At 48.3% G+C, this 27,923-nt stretch overlaps 1 protein-coding gene across 1 annotated transcript in view; it reads left to right on the top strand.

The window, feature by feature from the left end:
* The window catches only part of LOC147118929 (uncharacterized), a gene marked incomplete at its 5' end in the record, with an annotated part of 50,129 nt that overhangs the window by 4,939 nt on the left and 17,267 nt on the right, over nt 1-27,923 (top strand). Inside the window, one exon of the mRNA XM_085983998.1 lies at nt 26,989-27,438. Coding sequence (XP_085840124.1) covers nt 26,989-27,438 — 450 coding nt within the window. The remainder of the gene's footprint in view (nt 1-26,988; nt 27,439-27,923) is intronic.

Genomic DNA, 27,923 nt, shown 5'->3' with positions numbered 1-27,923 from the left:
GCAATGGCAAACATTCAAAGACCGAATGGATGAGCTACAGAATTTGTTCATCCCAGTTTGGCATTAAAATAAAACAAAAAAGGTGACTCAATCATGGCTAACAAGGGAAATTAGGGATAGCATAAGATCCAAGGAGAGGACATATAAATTGGCCAGAAAAAGCAATAATCCTGAGGATTGGGAGCAGTTTAGGATTCAGCAAAGGAGGACAAAGGGATTAATTAAGAAAGGGAAAATAGAATATGAGAGTAAGCTTTCAGGGAACATAAAAACTGACTGTAAAAGCTTTTATAGATATGTGAAGAGAAAAAGATTGGTGAAACCCAAAACCCGGGAGAGTTCAAACTCAGCGGGAGCAGAGCGAGAGCGCCAAAACCCAGGAGAGTTCAAACTCAGCGGGAGCAGAGCGAGAGCGCCAAAACCCAGGAGAGTTCAAACTCAGCGGAAGCAGAGCGAGAGCGCCAAAACCCGGGAGAGTTCAAGCTCAGCGGGAGCAGAGCGAGAGCGCCAAAACCCAGGAGAGTTCAAACACAGCCCCGAGACCGGAGAAGCAGCGGACCTGCGCGGGAGCAGTCCGAGGCGGCGGAGGATAAAAGGGAGCAGTCAGAGGCAGCGAGGCCCACAGCCCCGAGACCGGAGAAGCAGCGGACCTGCGCAGGAGCAGCCCGAGGCGGCTGAGTATAAGAGGGAGCAGTCCGAGGCATACCAATCCAGGTTCCGGGAGAGGTAAAAAGTAATCCAAGTGTGACATCAGCAGGAAGCAGGTAAGTGATTGGTTGGTGAGTATTTCTCTCTTTTCAATACAAGCTTGAATTCTGTGGTGTTAAATTTCTAGGGTCTCTGTGTTGTAGTGGGGACAGTTGGTAAATAAAGCGCCCTAGAGTATACCTGTAACTGGGGTGTTGAATAAATTTTTTAATTAATTAAAGGAGTAAGTCATGGCAGGAGAGCTCAGACCCGTGTTCTGCTCCTCTTGCTCCATGTGGGAAGTCAGGGATGCTGCCAGTGTCCCTGACGACCATGTGTGTGGGAAATGCATCCAGCTGCAGCTACTTGTAGACCGCATTGTGGCGCTCGAGCTGTGGGTGGATGAGTTTTGGAGCATGCGCGATGCTGAGAGGGTCGTGGATAGCACGTTTAGCGAGTTGTTCACGCCGCAGAGTAGGGCTGCACAGGCAGAAAGAAATTGGGTGACCATCAGGCGGAGCAACAGAGGCAGGCAGGAAGCGCAGGGAACCCCTGCGGACATCCCCCTTTCAAACAGGTATACCAAGTTGGATACTGTTGAGGGGGATGACTCACCAGGGGAAGGCAGCAGCAGCCAGCTTCCTGGCACCAGGGACACTTCTGCTGCTCAGAAAGGGAGGAAAAAGAGTGGGAGAGCAATAGTGGTAGGGGATTCTATCGTAAGGGGAACAGATAGGCGTTTCTGTGGCCGCAAACGTGACTCCAGGATGGTTTGTTGCCTCCCTGGGGCCAGGGTCATGGATGTCACTGAGCGGCTACAGGGCATTCTTAAGGGGGAGGGTGAGCAAGCAGAGGTCGTGGTCCACATTGGGACCAACGACATAGGTAGGAAGGGGGATGAGGTCCTGCATCAAGAATTTAGGTAGCTAGGTAACAGATTAAAGAGCAGGACCTCAAAGGTTGTAATCTCTGGATTACTCCCAGTGCCACGTGCTAGTGAGTATAGGAATAGGAGGATAGAGCAGATGAATGCGTGGCTAAAGAGTTGGTGTAGGAGGGAGGGTTTTACTTTCCTGGATCACTGGGCCTGCTTCTGGGAAAGGTGGGACTTGTACAAGTCGGACGGGTTGCACCTGAACCAGAGCGGGACAAATATCCTTGCGGGGAGGTTTGCTAGCACTGTTGGGGGGGGGGTTTAAACTAACTTGGCAGGGGGATGGGACACAGAGGGGAGCTGAAATAGGGGGTGATGTGCTGCCAATTATAGAGAAAAAAACAAGTCAGCTTGGTAGACAGGGCAAATATATAAGGACAAGGCTGGATGACATCTATTTTAATGCAAGGAGTCTTGCAAATAAGGTGGATGAACTGAAGGTGTTGATAAACACATGGGAGTATGATATTGTTGCTATCACGGAGACATGGTTGAGGGAGGGGCAAGACTGGCAGCTCAATATTCTGGGGTACAGAATCTTCAGGCGAGACAGAGGGGGAGGTATAAGAGGAGGGGGTGTCGCAATATTAATTAAGGAGTCAATTACTGCAGTAAGGAGGGATGATATATTAGCAGGTTCCTCTAATGAGGCCATATGGGTGGAGCTTAAAAGCAAAAAGGGGGCAAGCACTTTGCTGGGAGTGTACTATAGGCCTCCAAACAGTCAGGGGGAGATAGAGGAACAGATATGTAGGCAAATCTCAGAGAAATGTGCAAATAATAGGGTAATAATAATGGGGGATTTCAACTTCCCCAATATTAACTGGGATAGTCAGAGTGTGAAAGGCTCAGAGGGTGTAGAATTCTTAAAGTGCATCCAGGAAAGCTTTTTGAGCCAGCATGTAGAAAGTCCTACAAGAGAGGGGGCGGTACTGGACCTAATTCTAGGGAATGTGGCCGGCCAAGTGGAAAAAGTGCTAGTAGGTGAGCACTTTGGTGACAGTGACCATAATATGGTGAGATTTAAGGTGGTCATGGAAAAGGACAGGGATGGGCCGGAAATAAAGGTTCTAAATTGGGGGAAGGCCGATTTTAATAGGATAAGGCAGGATCTGGCCAAAATGGACTGGGATCAGCTACTTGTAGGAAAATCCTCATCGGAGCAATGGGAGGCTTTCAGAAGGGAGATTGAGATCATACAATGGCAACATGTTCCCGTAAAGGTCAAGGGTGGTTCCAAAAACCACAGGGAACCTTGGATGTCAGGGATATATGAGAATGGAGTAGGAAAAAAAGGAGGGCTTTTGGCAGATACAAAAGGCTAAAGATGGAGGAAGCCCTAGAGGAGTACATAAAGTGCAGGGGGATACTTAAAAAAGAAATTAGGAGATCAAGGAGGGGCCATGAAATAACACTGGCGAGCAAAATAAAGGAAAATCCTAAGATGTTTTATAAGTATATTAAGGGTAAGAGGATAACTAGGGAAAAAATAGGGCCCATTAGGGACAAAAGTGGCAATCTGTGTGTGGAGCCGGAAGATGTAGGAGGGGTTCTAAATGAACTTTTTGCATCCGTCTTCACTATGGAGAAGGACGATGTAGACATAGAAATAGGGCGGGGGGACTGTGATATGCTCGAACATATTAACATCGAGAGGGAGGAGGTATTGGCGGTTTTAGCAGGCCTAAAAATGGATAAATCCCCAGGCCCGGACGAAATGTATCCCAGGCTGCTGTGTGAGGCAAAGGAAGAGATTGCGGGGGCTCTAACACATATATTCAGGACCTCTCTGGCCACAGGGGATGTGCCAGAGGACTGGAGAACCGCTAATGTAGTACCATTATTCAAGAAGGGAAGTAGGGAAAAACCGGGGAACTACAGGCCAGTGAGCCTAACATCAGTGGTAGGAAAATTATTGGAAAAAATCCTGAGGGACAAAATTAGTCTCCACTTGGAGAGGCAAGGCTTAATCGGGGATAGTCAACATGGCTTTGTCAAGGGAAGATCATGTCTGACTAATTTGATTGAATTTTTTGAGGGGGTGACTAGGTGTGTGGATGAGGGTAACGCAGTGGATGTGGAATGCATGGATTTCAGTAAGGCCTTCGATAAAGTCCCACACAGGAGACTGGTCAAGAAGGTAAGAGCCCATGGAATCCAGGGTGCCTTGGCACATTGGATACAAAACTGGCTTAGTGGCAGAAGGCAGAGGGTGATGGTCGAAGGTTGTTTTTGTGACTGGAAGCCTGTGGCCAGTGGGGTACCACAGGGATCGGTGCTGGGTCCCTTGCTGTTTGTGGTCTACATTAATGACTTGGATATGAATGTAAAGGGTATGATCAGTAAGTTCGCGGATGATACAAAAATTGGTAGGGTGGTAAATAGCGAGGAGGGTAGCCTCAGTCTGCAGGACGATATAGATGGGTTGGTCAGATGGGCGGAACAGTGGCAAATGGAATTTAACCCGGAAAAGTGCGAGGTGATGCACTTTGGGGGGACTAACAAGGCAAGGGAATACACAATGAATGGTAAGACCCTAGGCAAGACGAAGGGTCAGAGGGATCTGGGTGTGCAAGTACACAGATCCCTGAAGGCAGCGGAACAGGTGGATAAGGTGGTAAAAAAGGCATATGGGATACTTGCCTTCATTAGCCGAGGCATAGAATATAAGAGCAAGGAGGTTATGATGGAGCTGTATAAAACACTGGTTAGGCCACAGCTGGAATACTGTGTGCAGTTCTGGTCGCCACACTACAGGAAGGATGTGAACGCTTTGGAGAGGGTGCAGAGGAGATTCACCAGGATGTTACCAGGGCTGGAGCGCTTCAGCTATGAAGAGAGACTGGGCAGATTGGGTTTGTTTTCCTTGGAGCAGAGGAGGCTGAGGGGGGACATGATTGAGGTGTACAAAATTATGAGGGGCATAGATAGGATGGATACTGAGGAGCTTTTTCCCTTAGTAGAAGGGTCAATAACTAGGGGGCATAGATTCAAGGTAAAGGGCGGGAGGTTTAGAGGGGATTTGAGAAAGAACTTTTTCACCCAGAGGGTGGTTGGAGTCTGGAACTCACTGCCTGAAAGGGTTGTGGAGGCAGAAACCCTCACAACATTTAAGAAGCATTTGGATGAGCACTTGAAATGCCATAGCATACAAGGCTACGGACCAAATGCTGGAATATGGGATTAGATTAGACAGGGCTTGATGGCCGGTGCAGACACGATGGGCCGAAGGGCCTCTATCCGTGTTGTATAACTCTATGACTCTATGACTCTAAGTCAAGCGTAGGTCCCTTGCAGTCAGAATCAGGAGAATTTATAATGGGAAACAGAAATGGCAGACCAACTAAATTCATACTTTGGCTCTGACTTCACAAAGGAGGACACAAATAACCTCCCAGAGATGCCGGGGAACATAGGGTCTGATGAATGGGTGGAACTGAAAGAAATCAGTATTTGTAGGGAAATGGTGTTAGAAAAATTGATGGGACTGAAGGCCGATAAATCCCCAGGGCCTGATAATCTACATCCCAGGGTACTTAAGGACCAGTAGATGCATTGCTGGTCATCTTCCAGAACTCGATAGACTCTGGAACAGTACCCATGGATTGGAGGGTAGCTAATGTTACCCCACTATTCAAAAAAGGTGGTAGAGAAAAAGCAGGGAATTATAGACCGGTAAGCCTGACATCGGTAGTGGGGAAAATGCTTGAGTCTATTATCAAAGATGTAATAGCAGAGCACTTGGAAAGCAGTGACAGGATCGGACAAAGTCAACATGGATTTACAAAAGGTAAATCATGCTTGACTAATCTACTGGAATTTTTTGAGGATGTAACTGGTAAAATAGATAAGGGAGAACCAGTGGATGTGGTGTATTTAGACTTTCAGAAGGCTTTCGATAAGGTCCCAAATAAGAGATTAGCGTGCAAAATTAAGGCACATGGGATTGGGGGCAAGGTATTGACTTGGATAGAGAACTGGTTGGCGGACAGAAAGCAAAGAGTTGGAATCAACGGGTCGTTTTCTGAGTGGCAGGCAGTGACTAGTGGGGTACCGCAAGGATCGGTCCTAGGACCCCAGCTGTTCACAATATATATTAATGATCTGGACGAGGGAATTGGATGTAATATCTCCAAATTTGCAGATGACACAAAGCTGGGTGGGAGGGTAAGCTGTGAGGAGGATGTCGTGAAACTCCAGTACGATTTGGACAGGTTGGATGATTGGGCAGAAACATGGCAAATGCACTATAATGTGGATAAATGTGAGGTTATCCACTTTGGTGGCAAAAACAGGAAGGCAGATTATTATCTGAATGGCAATAGATAGGGAGAAGGGGAAGTGCAACGAGACCTCGATGTTCTTGCGCACCAGTCGCTGAAGGTAAGCATGCAGGTGCAGCAGGCGGTTAAGAAGGCGAACGGTATGTTAGCCTTCGTAGCAAGAGGGTTCGAGTACAGGAACAAGGATGTCTTGCTACAGTTGTACAGGGCCTTGGTGAGACCACACGTTGAGTATTGTGTGCAGCTTTGGTCGCCTTACCTGGAGAAGGACATTCTTGCCATCGAGGGAATGCAGCGAAGATTCACCAGGCTGATACCTGGGATGGCAGGAATGGCATATGAGGAGAGATTGTGTCAATTGGGCTTATACTCACTGGAGTTTAGAAGACTGAGAGGGGATCTTATCGAAACCTGTAAAATTCTGTCAGGCCTGGACAGACTAGATGCAGGAAGGATGTTCCTGATGGCCGGGGAGTCCAGAACCAGGGGTCATACTCTAAGGATAAGGGGTAAGCCATTTAGGACTGAAATGAGGAGGAATGTCTTCACCCAGTGTGGTGATTATTCTTGTTTTATAAGAAGCATTGTAATTGGTTGCCTGTTTTCCTGCCTTGAGATATATGCTGTAAACTTATTGGTTAGTTGATTCCATGTGACCTGTGGTGGCCATCTTAAATTCAGTTTTCTACAGTGGTTGAGACTGGGTGCTCAACATGTACTTGTTGGTTTTTAAGGCTAATAAAGCCTAGCTTTTGAAAGGCAATCTATTCTTTATTTCACCCAGAGAGTGGTGAACCTGTGGAATTCTCTACCACAGAGGGTGGTGGAGGCCAGTTCATTAAATATATTCAAGAAAGAGTTGGATATATTTCTTAAGGCTGAAGGGATCAAGGGGTATGGGGAGAGGGCAGGGACAGGGTACTGAATTTAGATGATCAGCCATGATCTCATTGAATGGCAGAGCAGGCTCGAGGGGCCGAATGGCCTACTCCTGCTCCTATCTTCTATGTTTCTATGTTAACCCCAATCCTAACCAATAACCATGAGCCCCAACCACTAACCCCAATCCGAACCAATAACCACTAGCCCCAACCACTAACCACAATCCTAACCAATAACCACAAGCCCCAACCACTAACCCCATCCTAACCAATAACCACGAGCCCCAACCACTAACCCCAATCCTAACCAATAACCACTGGCCCCAACCACTAACCCCAATCCTAACCAATAACCACTAACCCCAACCACTAACTCCAATCCTAACCAATAACCACGAACCCCAACCACTAACTCCAATCCTAACCAATAACCACGAGCCGCAAACACTAACCCCAATCCTAAACAATAACCATTGGCCCCAACCACTAACCCCAATCCTAACCAATAACCACTAACCCCAACCACTAACTCCAATCCTAAACAATAACCACGAGCCCCAACCACTAACCCCAATCCAAACCAATAACCACTGGCCCCAACCACTAACCCCAAACCTAACCAATAACCACTGGCCCCAACCACTAACCCCAATCCTAACCAATAACCACTGGCCCCAACCACTAACCCCAATCCTAACCAATAACCACTAACCCCAATCACTAACCCTAATCCTAACCAATATCCACGAGCCACAACCACTAACCCCGATCCTAACCAAAAACCATTGGCCCCAACCACTAACCCCAATCCTAACCAATAACCACCGGCCCCAAGCACTAGCCCCAATCCTAACCAATAACCACTGGCCCCAATCACTAACCCCAATCCTAACCAATAACCATGAGTCCCAACCACTATCCCCAATCCTAACCAATAACCACTGGCCCCAACCACTAACCACAATCCTAACCAATAACCACTGGCCCCAACCACTAACCCCAATCCTAACCAATAACCACTAGCCCAACCACTAACACCAACCACTAACCCCAATCCTAACCAATAACCATCAAGCCCCAACCACTAACCCCAATCCTTAACAATAACCACTAGCCCCAACTACTAACCCCAATCCTAACCAATAACCACGAGCCACAACCACTAACCCCAATTCTAACCAATAACCACTGGCCCCAACCACTAACCCCAATCCTAACCAATAACCACTAGCCCCAACCACTAGCCCCAATCCTAGCCAATAAGCACTAGTCCCAACCACTAACCCCAATCCTAACCAATAACTACTAGCCCCAACCACTAACACCAATCCTAACCAATAACCATGAACCCCAACCGCTAACCCCAATCCTAACCAATAACCACTAGCCCCAACCACGAACCCCAATCCTAACCAATAACCACTAGCCCCAACCACTAACCACAATCCTAACCAATAACCACAAGCCCCAACCACTAACCCCATCCTAACCAATAACCACGAGCCCCAACCACTAACCCCAATCCTAACCAATAACCACTGGCCACAACCACTAACCCCAATCCTAACCAATAACCACTAACCCCAACCACTAACCCCAATCCTAACCAATAACCACTAACCCCAACCACTAACTCCAATCCTAACCAATAACCACTAGCCCCAACCACTAACCCCAATCCTAACCAATAACCACGAGCCGCAAACACTAACCCCAATCCTAAACAATAACCATTGGCCCCAACCACTAACCCCAATCCTAACCAATAACCACTAACCCCAACCACTAACTCCAATCCTAACCAATAACCACGAGCCCCAACCACTAACCCCAATCCAAACCAATAACCACTGGCCCCAACCATTAACCTCAAACCTAACCAATAACCACTGGCCCCAATCACTAAGCCCTATCCTAACCAATAACCACTAGCCCCAACCACTAACCCCAACCCTAACCCCAATCCTAACCAATAACCACTGGCCCCAACCACTAACCCCAATCCTAACCAATAACCACTAGCCCCAACCACTAACTCCAATCCTAACCAATATCCACGAGCCACAACCACTAACCCCGATCCTAACCAAAAACCACTGGCCCCAGCCACTAACCCCAATCCTAACCAATAATCACCAGCCCCAAGCACTAGCCCCAATCCTAACCAATAACGACTGGCCCCAACCACTAACCCCAATCCTAACCAATAACCACCAACCCCAACCACTAACCCCAATCCTAACTAATAACCACTGGCCCCAATCACTAACCCCAATCCTAACCAATAACCATGAGTCCCAACCACTAACCCCAATCCTAACCAATAACCACAGGCCCCAACCACTAACCCCAATCCTAACCAATAACCACTGGCCCCAACCACTAACCACAATCCTAACCAATAACCACTGGCCCCAACCACTAACCCCAATCGTAACCAATAACCACTAGCCCAAACACTAACACCAACCACTAACCCCAATCCTAACCAATAACCATCAGCCCCAACCACTAACCCCAATCCTTAACAATAACCACTAGCCCCAACCACTAACCCCAATCGTAACCAATAACCACTAGCCCCATCCACTAACCCCAATCCTAACCAATAACGACTGGCCCCAACCACTAACCCCAATCCTAACCAATAACCACTAGCCCCAACCACTAACCCCAATCCTAACTAATAACCACTAACCACAACCACTAACCCCAATCCTAACCAATAACGACTGGCCCCAACCACTAACCCCAGTCCTAACGAATAACCACCAACCCCAACCACTAACCCCAATCCTAACTAATAACCACTGGCCCCAATCACTAACCCCAATCCTAACCAATAACCATGAGTCCCAACCACTAACCCCAATCCTAACCAATAACCACAGGCCCCAACCACTAACCCCAATCCTAACCAATAACCACTGGCCCCAACCACTAACCACAATCCTAACCAATAACCACTGGCCCCAACCACTAACCCCAATCCTAACCAATAACCACTAGTCCAACCACTAACACCAACCACTAACCCCAATCCTAACCAATAACCATCAGCCCCAACCACTAACCCCAATCCGTTACAATAACCACTAGCCCCAACCACTAACCCCAATCGTAACCAATAACCACTAGCCCCATCCACTAACCCCAATCCTAACCAATAACGACTGGCCCCAACCACTAACCCCAATCCTAACCAATAACCACTAGCCCCAACCACTAACCCCAATCCTAACTAATAACCACTAACCACAACCACTAACCCCAATCCTAACCAATAACGACTGGCCCCAACCACTAACACCAGTCCTAACGAATAACCACCAACCCCAACCACTAACCCCAATCCTAACTAATAACCACTGGCCCCAATCACTAACCCCAATCCTAACCAATAACCATGAGTCCCAACCACTAACCCCAATCCTAACCAATAACCACTGGCCCCAACCACTAACCCCAATCCTAACTAATAACCACTAACCACAACCACTAACCCCAATCCTAACCAATAACCACTGGCCCCAACCACTAACCCCAATCCTAACCAATAACCACGAGCACCAACCACTAACCCCAATCCTAACCACTAACCCCAACCACTAACCCCAATCCTAACCAGTAACCACTAGCCCCAACCACTAACCCCAATCCTAACCAATAACCACTGGCCACAACCACTAACCCCAATCCTAAACATCAACCACTCGCCCCAACCAGTAACCCCAATCCTAACCACTAACCAAGAGCCCCAACCACTAACCCCAAACCTAACCAATAACTAGTAGCCCCAACCACTAAACCCAATTCTAACAATAACCACTGGCCTCAACCACTAACCCCAATCCTAACCAATAACTACTAGACCCAACCACTAACCCCAATCCTAACCAATAACCACTAACCCCAACCACTAACCCCAATCCTAACCAATAACCACTAACCCCAATTCTAACCAATAACCACTGGCCGCAACCACTAACCCCAATACTAACCATTAACCACTAGCCCCAACCACTAACCCCAATCCTAACCAATAACCACTAGCCCCAATCCTAACCAATAACCACTAGCCCCAACCACTAACCCCAATCCTAACCAATAACCACTAACCCCAACCACTAACCCCAATCCTAACCAATAACCACTAACCCCAACCACTAACCCCAATCCTAACCAATAACCAATGGCCCCAACCAATAAGCCCAATCCTAACCAATAACCAATGGCCCCAACCACTAACCCCAATCCTAACCAATAACCACTGGCCGCAACCACTAACCCCAATCCTAACCATTAACCAGTAGCCCCAACCACTAACCCCAATCCTAACCAATAACCACTAGCCCCAACCACTAACCCCAATCCTAACCAATAACCACTAACCCCAACCACTAACCCCAATCCTAACCAATAACCGCTAGTCCCAACCACTAACCCCAATCCTAACCAATAACCACGAGCCACAACCACTAACCCCAATCCTAAACAATAACCACGAGCCCCAACCACGAACCCCAATCCTAACCAATAACCACTAGCCCCAACCACTAACCCCAATCCTGACCAATAACCACTAGCCCCAAGCACTAACCCCAATCCTAACCAATAACCACGAGCCCCAACCATTAACCCCAATCCTGACCAATAACCACTGGCCCCAACCACTAGCCCCAATCCTAACCAATAAGCACTCGTCCCAACCACTAACCCCAATCCTAACCAATAACTACTAGCCCCAACCACTAACCCCAATCCTAACCAATAACCATGAACCCCAACCGCTAACCCCAATCCTAACCAATAACCACTAGCCCCAACCACGAACCCCAATCCTAACCAATAACCACTAGCCCCAACCACTAACCACAATCCTAACCAATAACCACAAGCCCCAACCACTAACCCCATCCTAACCAATAACCACGAGCCCCAACCACTAACCCCAATGCTAACCAATAACCACTGGCCACAACCACTAACCCCAATCCTAACCAATAACCACTAACCCCAACCACTAACCCCAACCACTAACTCCAATCCTAACCAATAACCACGAGCCCCAACCACTAACCCCAATCCTAACCAATAACCACTAACCCCAACCACTAACTCCAATCCTAAACAATAACCATTGGCCCCAACCACTAACCCCAATCCTAACGAATAACCACTAACCCCAACCACTAACTCCAATCCTAATCAATAACCACGAGCCCCAACCACTAACCCCAATCCAAACCAATAACCACTAACCCCAACCCTAACTCCAATCCTAACCAATAACTACGAGCCCCAACCACTAACTCCAATCCTAACCAATATCCACGAGCCACAACCACTAACCCCGATCCTAACCAAAAACCACTGGCCCCAACCACTAACCCCAATCCTAACCAATAACCACCAGCCCCAACCACTGACCCCAATCCTAACTAATAACCACTGGCCCCAATCACTAACCCCAATCCTAACCAATAACCATGCGTCCCAACCACTAACCCCAATCCTAACCAATAACCACTGGCCCCAACCACTAACCCCAATCCTAACCAATAACCACTAGCCCAACCACTAACACCAACCACTAACCCCAATCCTAACCAATAACCATCAGCCCCAACCACTAACCCCAATCCTTAACAATACCCACTAGCCCCAACCACTAACCCCAATCGTAACCAATAACCATTAGCCCCATCCACTAACCCCAATCCTAACCAATAACGACTGGCCCCAACCACTAACCCCAATCCTAACCAATAACCACTAGCCCCAACCACTAACCCCAATCCTAACTAATAACCACTAACCACAACCACTAACCCCAATCCTAACCAATAACGACTGGCCCCAACCACTAACCCCAATCCTAACCAATAACCACTAGCCCCAACCACTAACCCCAATCCTAACTAATAACCACTAACCACAACCACTAACCCCAATCCTAACCAATAACCATCAGCCCCAACCACTAACCCCAATCCTTAACAATAACCACTAGCCCCAACCACTAACCCCAATCGTAACCAATAACCACTAGCCCCATCCACTAACCCCAATACTAACCAATAACCACTAGCCCCAACCACTAACCCCAATCCTAACTAATAACCACTAACCACAACCACTAACCCCAATCCTAACCAATAACGACTGGCCCCAACCACTAACCCCAGTCCTAACGAATAACCACCAACCCCAACCACTAACCCCAATCCTAACTAATAACCACTGGCCCCAATCACTAACCCCAATCCTAACCAATAACCATGAGTCCCAACCACTAACCCCAATCCTAACCAATAACCACTGGCCCCAACCACTAACCACAATCCTAACCAATAACCACTGGCCCCAACCACTAACCCCAATCCTAACCAATAACCACTAGCCCAACCACTAACACCAACCACGAACCCCAATCCTAACCAATAACCATCAGCCCCAACCACTAACCCCAATCCTTAACAATAACCACTAGCCTCAACCACTAAACCCAATCGTAACCAATAACCACTAGCCCCATCCACTAACCCCAATCCTAACCAATAACGACTGGCCCCAACCACTAACCCCAATCCTAACCAATAACCACTAGCCCCAACCACTAACCCCAATCCTAACTAATAACCACTAACCACAACCACCAACCCCAATCCTAACCAATAACCACTGGCCCCAACCACTAACCCCAATCCTAACCAATAACCACGAGCACCAACCACTAACCCCAATACTAACCACTAACCACTAGCCCCAACCACTAACCCCAATCCTAACCAGTAACCACTAGCCCCAACCACTAACCCCAATCCTAACCAATAACCACTGGCCACAACCACTAACCCCAATCCTAAACATCAACCACTCGCCCCAACCAGTAACCCCAATCCTAACCACTAACCAAGAGCCCCAACCACTAACCCCAAACCAAACCAATAACTAGTAGCCCCAACCACTAAACCCAATTCTAACAATAACCACTGGCCCCAACCACTAACCCCAATCCTAACCAATAACTACTAGACCCAACCACTAACCCCAATCCTAACCAATAACCACTAACCCCAACCACTAACCCCAATCCTAACCAATAACCACTAACCCAACCACTAAACCCAATCCTAACCAATAACCACTAACCCCAACCACTAACCCCAATCCTAACCAATAACCACAAGCCCCAATCCTAACCAATAACCACTAGCCCCAACCATTAACCCCAATCCTAACGAATAACCACTTGTCCCAACCACTAACCCCAATCCTAACCAATAACCACTAGCCCCAACCACTAACCCCAATCCTAACCAATAACCACTAGCCCCAACCACTAACCCCAATCCTAACCAATAACCAATGGCCCCAACCACTAACCCCAATCCTAACCAATAACCACGAGCCACAACCACTAACCCCAATCCTAACCAATAACCACGAGCCCCAACCACTAACCCCAATCCTAACCAATAACCACTAGCCCCAACCACTAACCCCAATCCTAACCAATAACCACTGGCCCCAACCACTAACCCCAATCCTAACCAATAACCACTAGCCCCAACCACTAACCCCAATCCTAACCAATAACCACAACCCCCAACCACTAACCACAATCCTAACCAATAACCACTAACCCCAATCCTAACCAATAACCACTAGCCCCAACCACTAACCCAATCCTAACCAATAAGCACTGGCCCCAACCATTAACCCCAATCCTAACCAATAACCACGAGCCCCAATCCTAACCAATAACCACTAGCACCAACCACTAACCCCAATCCTAACCAATAACCACGAGCCGCAACTACTAACCCCAATCCTAACCAATAACCACTAGCCCCAACCACTAACCCCAATCCAAACCAATAAGCAGTGGCCCCAACCATTAACCCCAATTCTAACCAATAACCACTAACCCCAATCCTAACCAATAACCATGAGCCCCCAACCACTAACCCCAATCTTAACCAATAACCACGAGCCCCAACCACTAAACCCAATCCTAACCAATAACCACGAGCCCCAACCACTAACCCCAATCCTAACCAATAACCACTCGCCCCAACCACTAAACCCAATCCTAACCAATAACCACGAGCCCCAACCACTAACCCCAATCCTAACCAATAACCACTGGCCCCAACCACTAACCCTAATCCTAACCAGTAACCACTAGCCCCAACCACTGACCCCAATCCTAACCAATAACCACTAGCCCCAACCACTAACCCCAATCCTAACCAATAACCACTGGCCCCAACCACTAACCCCAATCCTAACCAATAACCACTAGCCCCAACAACTAACCCCAATCCTAACGAATAACCACTAGCTCCAACCACTAACTCCAACCCTAACCAATATCCACTAGCCCCAACCACTAACCCCAATCCTACACCTTAACCCCAGCCCCTGACCAAGGATTATTGACAGGGATCAATGGAGGAGCTAAAGAGCTGATAACAGAAGTATTTGAAACATTTATCTCGATTAAAGAAATAGTGCAAGGTATGTTAGTTACAAGAGATTAATTCAAAGAGACCATCAAAATCAGGAATGACAATTACAAAGATCAGAACATTTCTAAGGCTGTCACATGCAGTATGTGTGGAGTTTTTTTTTTAATCGGATCCAAGAGATGTTAAATGATACAGAAAATAACAGATTTCAAATCTTATGCAAGGTAGTTCTGTAAAGGGGTGGTTCAAAGGAATTTCAGATGAGTGTAAATTGAGACACTACAGTTCAGTCTATGACACCCACAAGCTGTGTACTCAAACGGAACAAGTTTGGAGTTTGATGTGGTAGAAGGTGAACTAGATGAGAACTGAAATAATCCAGAGTAAGAAAAGGCCCAAAAATGGAACAGTCAGTAACAGAACATCAATTAGTCTCCTCTTATCATGGAGAAATCAAATATTAGACACACTGTGTGTTTGAAACAAAGCTGATTTATTTAATATTTGTCCAGAATATTAATCTCAAGCCCAGTTATTCTAGTTATTAACATCAGCAGAAACAAAGCCCAATTGCCAGAGTGAACATGGTTCAGTCCTGGATGTGATTAACAGCAGCAATAACAGCAGAATCCAACCTCTGCAATCACTGGTGAACTCACTGGTGTCTCAGCAGAGTGCATGACTGAGTGAATCCCTTCCCACACACGGAGCAGGTGAATGGTCTCTCCCCAGTGTGGTGCGTTAGTGGGTCAGCAGGTCGCTTGTGTTTTTAAAGCTCTTCTCACAGTCAGAACATCTGAATGGTCTCTTAACAGTGTGAACAAGTTGGTGAGTCAGAAGATGGATGACTGAGTGAATCCCTCCCACACACACAGCAGGTGAACAGCCTCTCCCCAGTGTGAACTCGCTAGTGTATCTGGAGATGGTATAACTGAGTGAATCCCTTCCCACAATCAATGCACGTGAACAGCCCCTTGCCAGTATGAACTCTCTGGTGTATCTGGAGCTTGGATAACTCTGCGAATCCCTTCCCACACATGGAGCAGGAGAACGGTTTCTCCCCAGTGTGAACTCGCTGGTGTCTATGGAGGCTGGATGACTGAGTGAATCCCTTCCCACATTCAATACGTGTGAACGGCCACTCCTCAGTGTGAACTCGCTGGTGTATCTGGAGCTTGGATAACTCTGCGAATCCCTTCCCACACACGGAGCAGGTGAACGGCCTCTCCCCGGAGTGAGTGCGCCGATGAGTTTCCAGCTTGGATGGATAATTGAATCTCTTCCCACAGTCCCCACATTTCCACCGTTTCTCCGTGGTGTGGGTGTCCTTGTGTCTCTCCAGGTTGGACGATCGGTTGAAGCCTCGTCCACACACAGAACACGTGTACGGTTTCTCCCCGCTGTGAATGGTGCGATGTTTTTTCAGCTTGTGTAACTGGTTAAAGCTTTTTCCACAGTCAGTGCTCTGGAACACTCTCACTTGGGTGTGGGTGTCTCGGTGCTTTTCCAGTCACACTGATGTTTGAAATCTTTTCCCACAGACAGAACAGACAAACATTACCCCTTCCACATTCAAAGGCCGATGATATTCAGGTCCTGATGAATGGAGTGACTGTCAGATCTTGATGTGATGTTTGGTTTGAGTTTCCCATCTGTAAATCCTCCCCTTCTAATACCCTGTAAAAGGAGTTTAGAAAAGTCATCACTGTAAGTACAGGATAGAAATTCAGAACAGACAATTCTAGTTTCTATGGAACATTATTTCCTCTCTTGTTCCCCCAAAGCTGTAAATCCCCATCCCACACACTCTCCCTCCTCCCTGTGCTGAAATCCAAACCCATCGCACCATCTCCAACATTTCGTTCCTCCACTCCCAGTTTTCCCCCTCCCTGTACTCTGGTTGGGGTCAGTTCTCCACCCACAGTGTGCAGAGTGAGAATAAAATCAATGAGTCAATGATTGTCTCTCCTGGTCACTGGGACCCTGAAGCCCCGCCCACTCTCTGTTCCTGTACCAAGATGGCCGTACATGCGCCGTGCTGCAGGTGGAACTGGTCTGTCTTCGCTCCACCAAGATGGCGGCGCGTAAATGATGAGCGGTTTTGATCGAGCAAGTAGGGAGAAACTGTTCACTCTGGCAGGTGGGTCGGTAACCAAAGGTCACAGACTTAAAATAGTTGCTAAAAGAACTAGAGGAAAATGAGAATTGTTTTCACACAGAGGGTTGTTAAGATCTGAAACGCACCATCTGAAAGGATGCTGGAATCAGGTTCCACAGGAACTTTCAAACGGTAACTGGACATGTACTTGAAGAGGACTAGTTTGCAGAGTTCTGGGGATAAAGCTGGGGTTTGGGATTAAATTGGACAGCTCTTTCAAAGAGCCGGCACAGACACGATGGGCCGAATCACCTCCTTCTGTGCTGTTAGATTCTATGATCAGTGTGAAGACGCTCATGTCTCTTAAGGTTCTTCGAGCTTTTAAAGCTCTTCCCACAGTCAGAACATTTAAAGGGTCTCTCGTCAGTGTGAACAAGCTGGTGCGACAGGAGGGTGGATGACCGAGCGAATCCCTTCCCACACATGGAGCAGGTGAACGGTCGCTCACCAGTGTGGAGGAGTTGGTGTCTCTTCAGCTCCCCAGAGCTTTTAAAACTCTTCCCACAGTCAGAACATTTAAAGGGTCTCTCGTCGGTGTGAACAAGCTGGTGTGACAGGAGGGTGGATGACTGAGTGAATCCCTTCCCACACACGGAGCAGGTGAACGGCCTCTCACCAGTGTGAACTCGCTAGTGTATCTTCAGCTCCCCGGAGCTTTTAAAGCTCTTCCCACAGTCAGAACATTTAAAGGGTCTCTCATCAGTGTGAGCTCGCTGGTGATGCTTCAGATACTGGGGGCTTTTAAAGCTCTTCCCACAGTCAGAACACTGAAATGATCTTTCCCCAGTGTGAACAAGCTGGTGTCCCTTCAGTTCCCTGCGGCTTTTAAAGCTCTTCCCACAGTCAGGACATTGAAATGGTCTCTCATCAGTGTGAACAAGCTGGTGTCCCTTCAGTTCCCCGGAGCTTTTAAAGCTCTTCCCACAGTCAGAACACTGAAATGGTCTCTCATCAGTGTGAACAAGCTGGTGTTCCTTCAGATACTGGGGGCTTTTAAAACTCTTCCCACAGTCAGAACATTGAAATGGTCTCTCATCAGTGTGAACAAGCTGGTGTCCCTTCAGTTCCCTGGCGCTTTTAAAGCTCTTCCCACAGTTAGGACACTGAAATGGTCTTTCCCCAGTGTGAACAAGCTGGTGTCCCTTCAGATCCTGGGGGCTTTTAAAGCTCTTCCCACAGTCAGAACATTGAAATGCTCTCTCATCAGTGTGAACAAGCTGGTGTCACTTCAGTTCCCCGGAACTTTTAAAGCTCTTCCCACAGTCAGAACACTGAAATGGTCTCTCATCAGTGTGAACAAGCTGGTGTTCCTTCAGTTCCCCGGGGCTTTTAAAGCTCTTCCCACAGTCAGAACATTGAAATGGTCTCTCATCAGTGTGAGCTCGCTGGTGTCGCTTCAGATGACCGGGGCTTTTAAAGCTCTTCCCACAGTCAGAACACTGAAATGCTCTCTCATCAGTGTGAACTCGCTGGTGTCCCTTCAGTTCCCTGGCGCTTTTAAAGCTCTTCCCACAATTAGGACACTAAAATGGTCTCTCATCAGTGTGAACAAGCTGGTGTCGCTTCAGATCCTGGGGGCTTTTAAAGCTCTTCCCACAGTCAGAACATTGAAATGGTCTCTCATCAGTGTGAACAAGCTGGTGTCCCTTCAGTTCCCCGGAGCTTTTAAAGCTCTTCCCACAGTCAGAACACTGAAATGGTCTCTCATCAGTGTGAACAAGCTGGTGTTCCTTCAGATACTGGGGGCTTTTAAAACTCTTCCCACAGTCAGAACATTGAAATGGTCTCTCATCAGTGTGAACAAGCTGGTGTCCCTTCAGTTCCCTGGCGCTTTTAAAGCTCTTCCCACAGTTAGGACACTGAAATGGTCTTTCCCCAGTGTGAACAAGCTGGTGTCCCTTCAGATCCTGGGGGCTTTTAAAGCTCTTCCCACAGTCAGAACATTGAAATGCTCTCTCATCAGTGTGAACAAGCTGGTGTCGCTTCAGTTCCCCGGAACTTTTAAAGCTCTTCCCACAGTCAGAACACTGAAATGGTCTCTCATCAGTGTGAACAAGCTGGTGTTCCTTCAGTTCCCCGGGGCTTTTAAAGCTCTTCCCACAGTCAGAACATTGAAATGGTCTCTCATCAGTGTGAGCTCGCTGGTGTCGCTTCAGATGACCGGGGCTTTTAAAGCTCTTCCCACAATTAGGACACTAAAATGGTCTCTCATCAGTGTGAACAAGCTGGTGTCGCTTCAGATCCTGGGGGCTTTTAAAGCTCTTCCCACAGTCAGAACATTGAAATGCTCTCTCATCAGTGTGAACAAGCTGGTGTCGCTTCAGTTCCCCAGAGTTTTTAAGCTCTTCCCACAGTCAGAACACTGAAATGGTCTCTCATCAGTGTCAACAAGCTGGTGTCCCTTCAGTTCCCTGGTGCTTTTAAAGCTCTTCCCACAGTTAGGACACTGAAATGGTCTCTCGTCAGTGTGAGCTCGCTGGTGTTCCTTCAGTTCCCCGGGGCTTTTAAGGCTCTTCCCACAGTCAGAACACTGAAATGGTCTCTCATCAGTGTGAGCTCGCTGGTGTTCCTTCAGCTCCCCGGGGCTTTTAAAGCTCTTCCCACAGTCAGAACACTGAAATGGTCTCGCCTCAGTGTGAACTCGCTGGTGTTGCTTCAGATCCCCAGGGCTTTTAAAGTTCTTCCCACAGTCAGAACAATGAAATGGTCTCTCCCCAGTGTGAACTCACTGGTGTGTTTGCAGATGGGATGAACAAACAAATCCCTTTCCACACTCGGAGCAGGCGAACGGACTGTCCCTGGTGTGACTGCGCCATTGAACTTCCAATTCAGATGGGGAACTGAATCCCTTCCCGCCGTCCCCACCTTTACCCGGTTTCTCCCCGGTGTGATGGTGCACGTGTCTCATCAGGTCAGGCGATCGGCTGAATCCGCGTCCACACACTGAACACATGTGCGGTTTGTCATCGCTGCGATCGCTGCTTTCTCCTTCCATGTGCAAAGGCCGATGATATTCAGGTCCTGATGAATCGAGCGACTCTGTGATGTGACTTTTGGTCTGAGCTTCCCACCTGTAACTGCTCCACTTCTATAACCCTGTAAATTGAGATCAGAAAAGGATCAGAGACAAACTGTTGTTCAATTTTCCCCTTTCCGACCCCAGGGGCAGTGAAGCTGATTTTAAGGCCCCAGCTGCTGCACAGGTTGGTTGAAAGGATCAGCAGTAATGGCGGCTGCAATACCCACAAGCCCCCGTGCTCCAGAAAGCACTCTGTTGACTCTGAGTCCCGCGCATGTGCTCATGGCCCCCGTGCTCTCCCTCCTGCTCCACAATTGCCCGTCCCAATCGGTCCGCAACGTGCCTGCTCAGCGCACAAAACCCCGCGGTCGGAACACCGGGCGCGCATGCGGAGCCGCAACACCTGGTACGCGTGCGTGGCTCAGGTGGAGGCGAGTCGGTGTTTCGCCTCAGCCGCCAGGGAGGTGCACATGTGCGGGACGACCCAATATTCTTCCTGTCAGCAATCACTCCCTCGTTTCTTTAATAAAAACAGAAAATGCTGGAAATACTCAGCAGGTCAGGCAACATCTGTGGAGAGAGAAACAGAGTTAATGTTTCAGGTCGATGACCCTTCGTCAGAACTGCTTGTTCTTTAGTGTCAGCTGTGGCTCAGTTGGTAGCACTCTCACCTCTGAGGCATAAGGTTGTGGGTTCAAGTCCCAGCCCAGAGACTTGAGCACAAAAATCTAGGCTGACACTCCAGTGCAGTGCTGAGGGAGTGCTGCACTGTCGGAGGTGCCGTCTTTCGGATGAGACATTAAACTGAGGCGCCGTCTGCTTGCTCAGGTGGATGTAAAAGATCCAATGGCACAATTTCAAGAAACAAAGACTTGCATTTATATCGTGCTTTCATGACCACCAGATGTCTTGAAGTGCTTTACAGCCAATGAAGTACTACAATGAAGTAGTCACTGTTGTAATGTGGGAAAGAGCAGGGCAGTTATCCCCAGTCTCCGAGCCAATGTTTATCTCTCAATCAACATAAAAAGATAGATTATCTGGTCATTATAACATTGCTGTTTGAGGAAGCTTGCTGTGTGCTAATTGACTGCCGCATTTCTTACATTACAACAGTGACTACACTTCAAAAGTACTGTAAAACACTTTGGGATGTCCAATGGTGGTGAAAGGCACTATATAAATGCACGTCTTTCTTTCTTCAATGGTCTCACCAGCGACCTCTTCTGATTGTTGGTTGATTGACATTACAAGAGGATTTGAGTACAGGATAAAGAAGTCTTACTCCAATTATATAGGGCCTTGGTGAGACCACACCTGGAGTACTGTGTACAATTTTGGTCTCCTTACCTAAGGAAGGATATACTTGCCACAGAGGGAGTGCAATGAAGGTTCACGAGATTGATTCCTGGGATGGCGGGACTGCCGTATGAGAAGAGATTGAGCAAACTAGGCCTGTATTCTCTTGAATTCAGAAGAATCAGAGGGGATCTCATTGAAGCATACAAAATTATTACAGGGCTTGATAGGGTGGCTGCTGGGAGAATGTTTCCCTTGGCTGGGGAGTCTAGAACCGGGGCCACAGCCTTAGGATAAAGGGTCGGCCATTCAGGACTGAGATGAGAAGAAATTTCTTCACACAGAGGGTGGTGAATCTTTGGAATTCTCTACCTCAGATGGCTGTGGAGGCTCAGTCATTGGGTATATTCAAAACAGAAGCCGATAGATTTCTGACCAGTAAGGGCATCAAGCGATATGGCAATAGGGCTGGTGAATGGGGCTGAGGTGATGATCAGCGATGATCTCATTTAATGGCAGAGCAGGCTCGAGGGGCCGAATGGCCCTCTCCTGCTCCTATGCAAAGAACTAGATGTAATATCTCCAAGTTTGCAGACGACACAAAGCTGGATGGGCGTGTGTGCTGTGAGGAGGATGCCGTGAAACTCCAGTATGATTTGGACAGGTTGGGTGATTTGGCAGATGCATGGCAGATGCAGTATAATGTGGATAAATGCGAGATTATCCACTTTGGTGGCAAAAACAGGAAGGCAGATTATTATCTGAACGGCAATAGATTGGGAGAAGGGGAAGTGCAACGAGACCTGGGTGTCCTTGTGCACCAGTCGCTGAAGGTAAATATACGGGTGCAGCAGGCGGTTAAGAAGGCAAATGGTATGTTGGCCTTCGTAGCAAGAAGGTTCGAGTACAGGAACAAGGATGTCTTGCTGCAGTTGTACAGGGCCTTGGTGAGACCACACCTTGAGTATTGTGTGCAGTTTTGGTCGCCTTATCTGAGGAAGGATGTTCTTGCCATGGAGGGAGTGCAGCGAAGATTCACCAGACTGATACCTGGAATGGCAGGAATGATGTATGAGTAGAGATTGGGTCGATTGGGCTTGTACTCGCTGGAGTTTAGAAGAATGAGAGGGGATCTCATTGAAACTTATAAAATCCTAACAGGACTAGACAGACTAGATGTAGGAAGGATGTTCCCGATGGTCGGGGAGTCCAAACCAGGGGTCACAGTCTAAGGATAAGGGGTAAGCCATTTAAGACAGAGATGAGGAGGAATTCCTTCACCCAGAGAGTGGTGAACCTGTGGAATTCTCTACCACAGAAGGCAGTTGAGGCCAATTCATTAAATATATTCAAGAAGGAGTTAGATATATTTCTTAAGGCTAAAGGGATCAAGGGATATGGGGAGAAGGCAGGGACAGGATACTGAGTTTGGATGATCAGCCATGATCTAATTGAATGGCGGAGCAGGCTCGAGGGGCTGAATGGCCACTCCTGCTCCCATCTTCTATGTTTCTATGGTTATCCCTCAATTAACATAATGAAATGATAGATTATCAGATTGCTGTTTGTGGGAGCTTGCTGTGCGCTAATTGACTGCTGCGTTTCTTACATTACAACAGTGACAACACTTCAAAAGTACTTCATTGGCTGTAAAGCGCTTTGGGACGTCCGGTGGTGGTGAAAGGTGCTATATAAATGCAAGTCTTTCTTCCTTCACTGGTCTCACCAGTGACCTCTGCTGGCTGACGGTTGATTGACAGCCGAGAGTCCGCGCATGCGCAGGCGGGTCGGCGGTTTCGGCCGAGTCCGGCACAGCAACCCCTCCTGGTCACCAAGGGTAATAAACGCGCATGCCGAGAGTAGACCAACCCCCTTCCCCCACTCGGAGCTGCGCCTGCACACTCAGATCCTGTCGGACGGAGTCGGCGCGGGGCATTCCGGGGAAAGGCCACTGGGACCCTGAAGCCCCGGCCACTCCCTGTTCCTGTACCAAGATGGCCGCGCATGCGCTGCGCTGCAGGTGGAACGGGCCTGTCTTTCCTCCACCAAGATGGCGGCGCGTAGCCTGGGCCTGTCACCGTGTAAAAGCCTCACCGCTGCCGTCCGGTGGTACACAGACCGGGCCGCTGAATCTAATTCGGGCCTCAGGCTGTCCTCCGGCTTTATAAACCCTGCGGCGTGGCCTACCCGCAGTTTATTAATCGCCCGACCCCGCTCCCGCCTACCTGCAGCTCCGCCCGGCGACCGCGCCAGGCTTTCTTTGTAAAGTCGGTGAGGGACACGTGTCCCGGGTCCACGGCCTGATTGACGGGAGCTTCCGACCAATAGGGAGTGAGGAGCCGGGACTGGAGGAGCGAGCCAGCGGCGGGTCCTCCAACCAATCGGGGAGCCCGAGGGGCGGGAGTAGCGCCAGCTGATCGTCTGATCCGCAGGGCAGCGAGTTTCTCCAGTCCCTTGTTCAGGGCCCGGGGCCAGGGGAGGCTGTGGGCCTTTATTCCCCTTATTGGATGCAAGGCTTTTTGTCTCACAACACACTGGCTCAGGTTTTAATAGAGACTTTTTAAATTCATGAATAAAAGCAGATAAACCTCGTGCTTCTGTAGAGCAAACTTTTAAATATTTTATAGAATCATAGAATGGATACAGCACAGAAGGAGGCCATTCGGCCCATCGAGCCTGCTCCGCCATTCAATAAGATCATGGTTGATCATCCGAACTCAGTACCCTGTTCCTGCCTTCTCTGCATATCCCTTGATCCCTTTTGCCTGAAGAAATATATCTAACTCCTTCTTGAATATATTTAATGGTACTTATCCAATTCCCTTTTGAAAGCGGTGATTGAATCTGCCTCCACCACCCTTTCAGGCCGTGCATTCCAGATCCTAACCACTCGCTGCGTAAAAAAGTTTTTCCTCATGTCGCCTTTGGTTCTTCTGCCAATCCCCTTAAATCTGTGTCCTCTGGTTCTCGACCCTTCCGCCAATGGGAACAGTTTCTCTCTATCTACTCTGTCCAGACCCCTCATGATTTTGAACACCTCCATCAAATCTCCTCTCAACCTTCTCTGCTCTAAGGAGAACAACCCCAGCTTCTCCAGTCTATCCACGTAACTGAAGTCCCTCATCCCTTATCCCTGGAACCATTCTTGTAAATCTATTCTGCACCCTCTCTAAGGCCTTCACATCCTTCATAAAGTGCGGTGCCCAGAATTGGACACAATACTCCAGTTGGGGCCGAACCAGTGTTTTATAAAGGTTCATCATAACTTCCTTGCTTTTTGACTCTATGCCTCTATTTATAAAGCCCAGGATCCCGTATGCTTTTTTAACCCTTTCTCAACCTGCCCTGCCACCTTCAATGATTTGTGCACACATACCCCCAGGTCTCTCTGTTCATGCACCCACTTTAGGATTGTACCCTTTAGTTTATATTGCCTCTCCTCGTTCTTCCTACCAAAATGTACCACTTCGCACTTTTCTGCGTTAAATTTCATCTGCCACGTGTCCGCCCATTCCACCAGCCTGTCTGTGTCCTCTTGAAGTCTATCACTATCCTCCTCACTGTTCACTATACTTCAAAGTTTTGTGACATCTGCAAATTTTGAAATTGTGTCCTGTACACCCAAGTCCAAGTCATTAATATATATCAAGAAAAGCAGTGGTCCTAGTACCGACCCCTGGGGAACACCACTGTGTACCTTCCTCCAGTCCGAAAAACAACCGTTCACCACTACTCTCTGTTTTCTGTCACTTAGCCAATTCCGTATCCATGCTGCCACTGTCCCTTTTATTCCATGGACTTCAACTTTGCTGGCAAGCCTATTATGTGGCCCTTGTCGAACACCTTTTGGAAATCCATGTCCACCACGTTAACCGCATTACCCTCATCAACCCTCTCTGTTACCTCATCAAAAAACTCAATCAGAGCGGCCGGGCCCGGCGGACGTGCGGCCAAGGCCCCGGCGCCAGGAAACCCAGGGTGCAGCGCCTCTCCCATCCGAGCCTCCGCTTCCCGGTTTCTTCAGCCGGTTCCACCAAGTCCGACTCAGGAAAAGGACAGGAGCCAGGCTCCCAGAATGGCCCGCGGCCCCGGGGAGCATGCGCGCTCTCAGCGGGGAAATCAGTGCATTGGATAGAGCGGTTTCTGGGGCGCGGGGAATTGTGGGTGCTGCGGCCGCCATTAGTCAGTGGCTGTGGGGAAGAGTTTTATTGCAGGCTGACGGAAGTCGGTCCCTGGTCACCTGTGTAGGTCTTTTTGTTGCTTCAGTTTGAGCTGGAGTGGAGATGGAGGAGAAGCTGCTGGGTTTAACACCCAGTACTTCTGAGCACAGGAGGACCCAACAATTTCCAATGTGGGACTGTGAGAGGTGGATTCTGGGGGAGATTAGGTTGCTAAGCAGACACTGTCCCTACAATGTAAAGATTATTGTTTTAGGAACAAGTATTTCTGTAGAGGCTTTTAATCAAGTTTACATCTACAGATTTGCTTTAATTCATTCTTGGGATGTGGGTGCCGCTCGCAAGAGCAGCAAATATGGCCAATCCCCAGTTGCCCGTTGAGAAGGTGGCGGTGAGTCGCCTTCTTGAACTCCTGCAGTCCGTGTGGTGAAGGTACTCCCACAATGTTGTTAGGTAAGGAATTCCAGGATTTTGACCCAGCAACGATGAAGGAATGGTGATATATGTCTTAAGTCAGGATGGTGTGTGACTTGGAGAGTAACTTGGAGATGATGGTGCTCCCATGCAACAGCTGCTCTTCTAGGTGGTGAAGGTTGTGGGTTTTGGATGTTCTGTCAAAGTTCTGGTCGAGTTGCAGATGTATAAAGTCCATCTCCTTCGCCCCCCTCCCACCTCTCTCTCTCTCTCCTCCCATAGAGGCCAGAGTCGTGTGTAGGCCCAGACCGGATGGTGGATTACCTTCCCTGAGGGATATTAGTGAACCAGTTGGGTTTTTATGACAATCCGGCAGCTTTCATGGTCACTTTTTTCTAGTGCCGGCCCCACAAATGACCAGATTCATTAAACTCAATTTCACAACCTGGCTTTGGTTTTTTGTGGGTTCTCTCTCACGCTCCCCGTTTTAAATTAATTTTACAGGGTATTAGAAGGGGAGGAATTTACAGATGGTAAGCTCAAACCAAACATCATGCCAAGGTCTGACAGACTCACTCGACTCATCGTATCTGAAAATCACCGGCCTCTGAACATGGAAGCAAAAAGCACCGTTCACAGCGGGGAGAAACCGTACACGTGTTCTGTGTGTGGACGAGGCTTCAGCCAATCTTTGGCCTATCGACACAAGTGCATTCACACTGGAGAGAGGCCGTTCATCTGCTCTGAGTGTGGGAAGGGATTCACTAATTCATTTCACCTACTGAGACACCAGCGAGTTCACACTGGGGCGAGGCCATTCACCTGCTCTGTGTGTGGGAAGGGATTCACTCAGTCATCCACCCTGCTGAGACACCAACGAGTTCACACTGGGGAGAGGCCATTCACCTGCTCGGTGTGTGGGAAGGGATTCACTCAGTCATCCAACCTACTGAAACACCAGCGAGGTCACACCGGGGAGAGGCCGTTCACCTGCTCCGTGTGTGGGGAGGGATTCACTCAGTTATCCACCCTGCTGAAACACCAGCACGTTCACACCGGGGAGAGACCGTTCACCTGCTCCGTGTGTGGGAAGGGATTCACTCAGTCATCCAACCTGCTGAGACACCAGCGAGTTTACAAGTAACTGCACGGGTTGGATTCTGCTGTTATTGTTGCTGTTAATCACATCCAGGACTGAACCATGTTCATTCTGACAGTTGGGGTTTGTTTCTGCTGATGTTACTAACCTCTATAACTGGGCTGGAGTTTAATATTCTGGATATATGTCAAATAAACCAGCTTTGTGTTAAACACATTGTTGTAGATTTTCTTCTTTCCCACCTGAGTGTTTAGCATCACCTGGCTGGAGCTCAGAAAGGACAATCTGGGGGAGGATCGTACGGCAGGAACAGAACTCCAGCCTGGACACAGTCCTTCAGGGCCACACTGAGAGGGGCAAATGGCACTTTGGTCTTTCTCGTCTCTCTTCACTGACAGCAAAGTCCCTGATGTGCCTCAATGAATCCGAGACTCAACGTTAACGGAGCAAAGCAAGGCTTTTATTAACTCAGAAAGTAATACACAGTGGAGAAG

Source organism: Somniosus microcephalus, chromosome 4 (genome assembly GCF_052327205.1).
Source record: "Somniosus microcephalus isolate GS21.2 chromosome 4, FLI_Smic_1.0, whole genome shotgun sequence".
Taxonomy (NCBI): Eukaryota; Metazoa; Chordata; class Chondrichthyes; order Squaliformes; family Somniosidae; genus Somniosus; species Somniosus microcephalus.
Note: the sequence above shows the minus strand (reverse complement) of the source record. Positions and strands in the feature narration are given on the sequence as shown.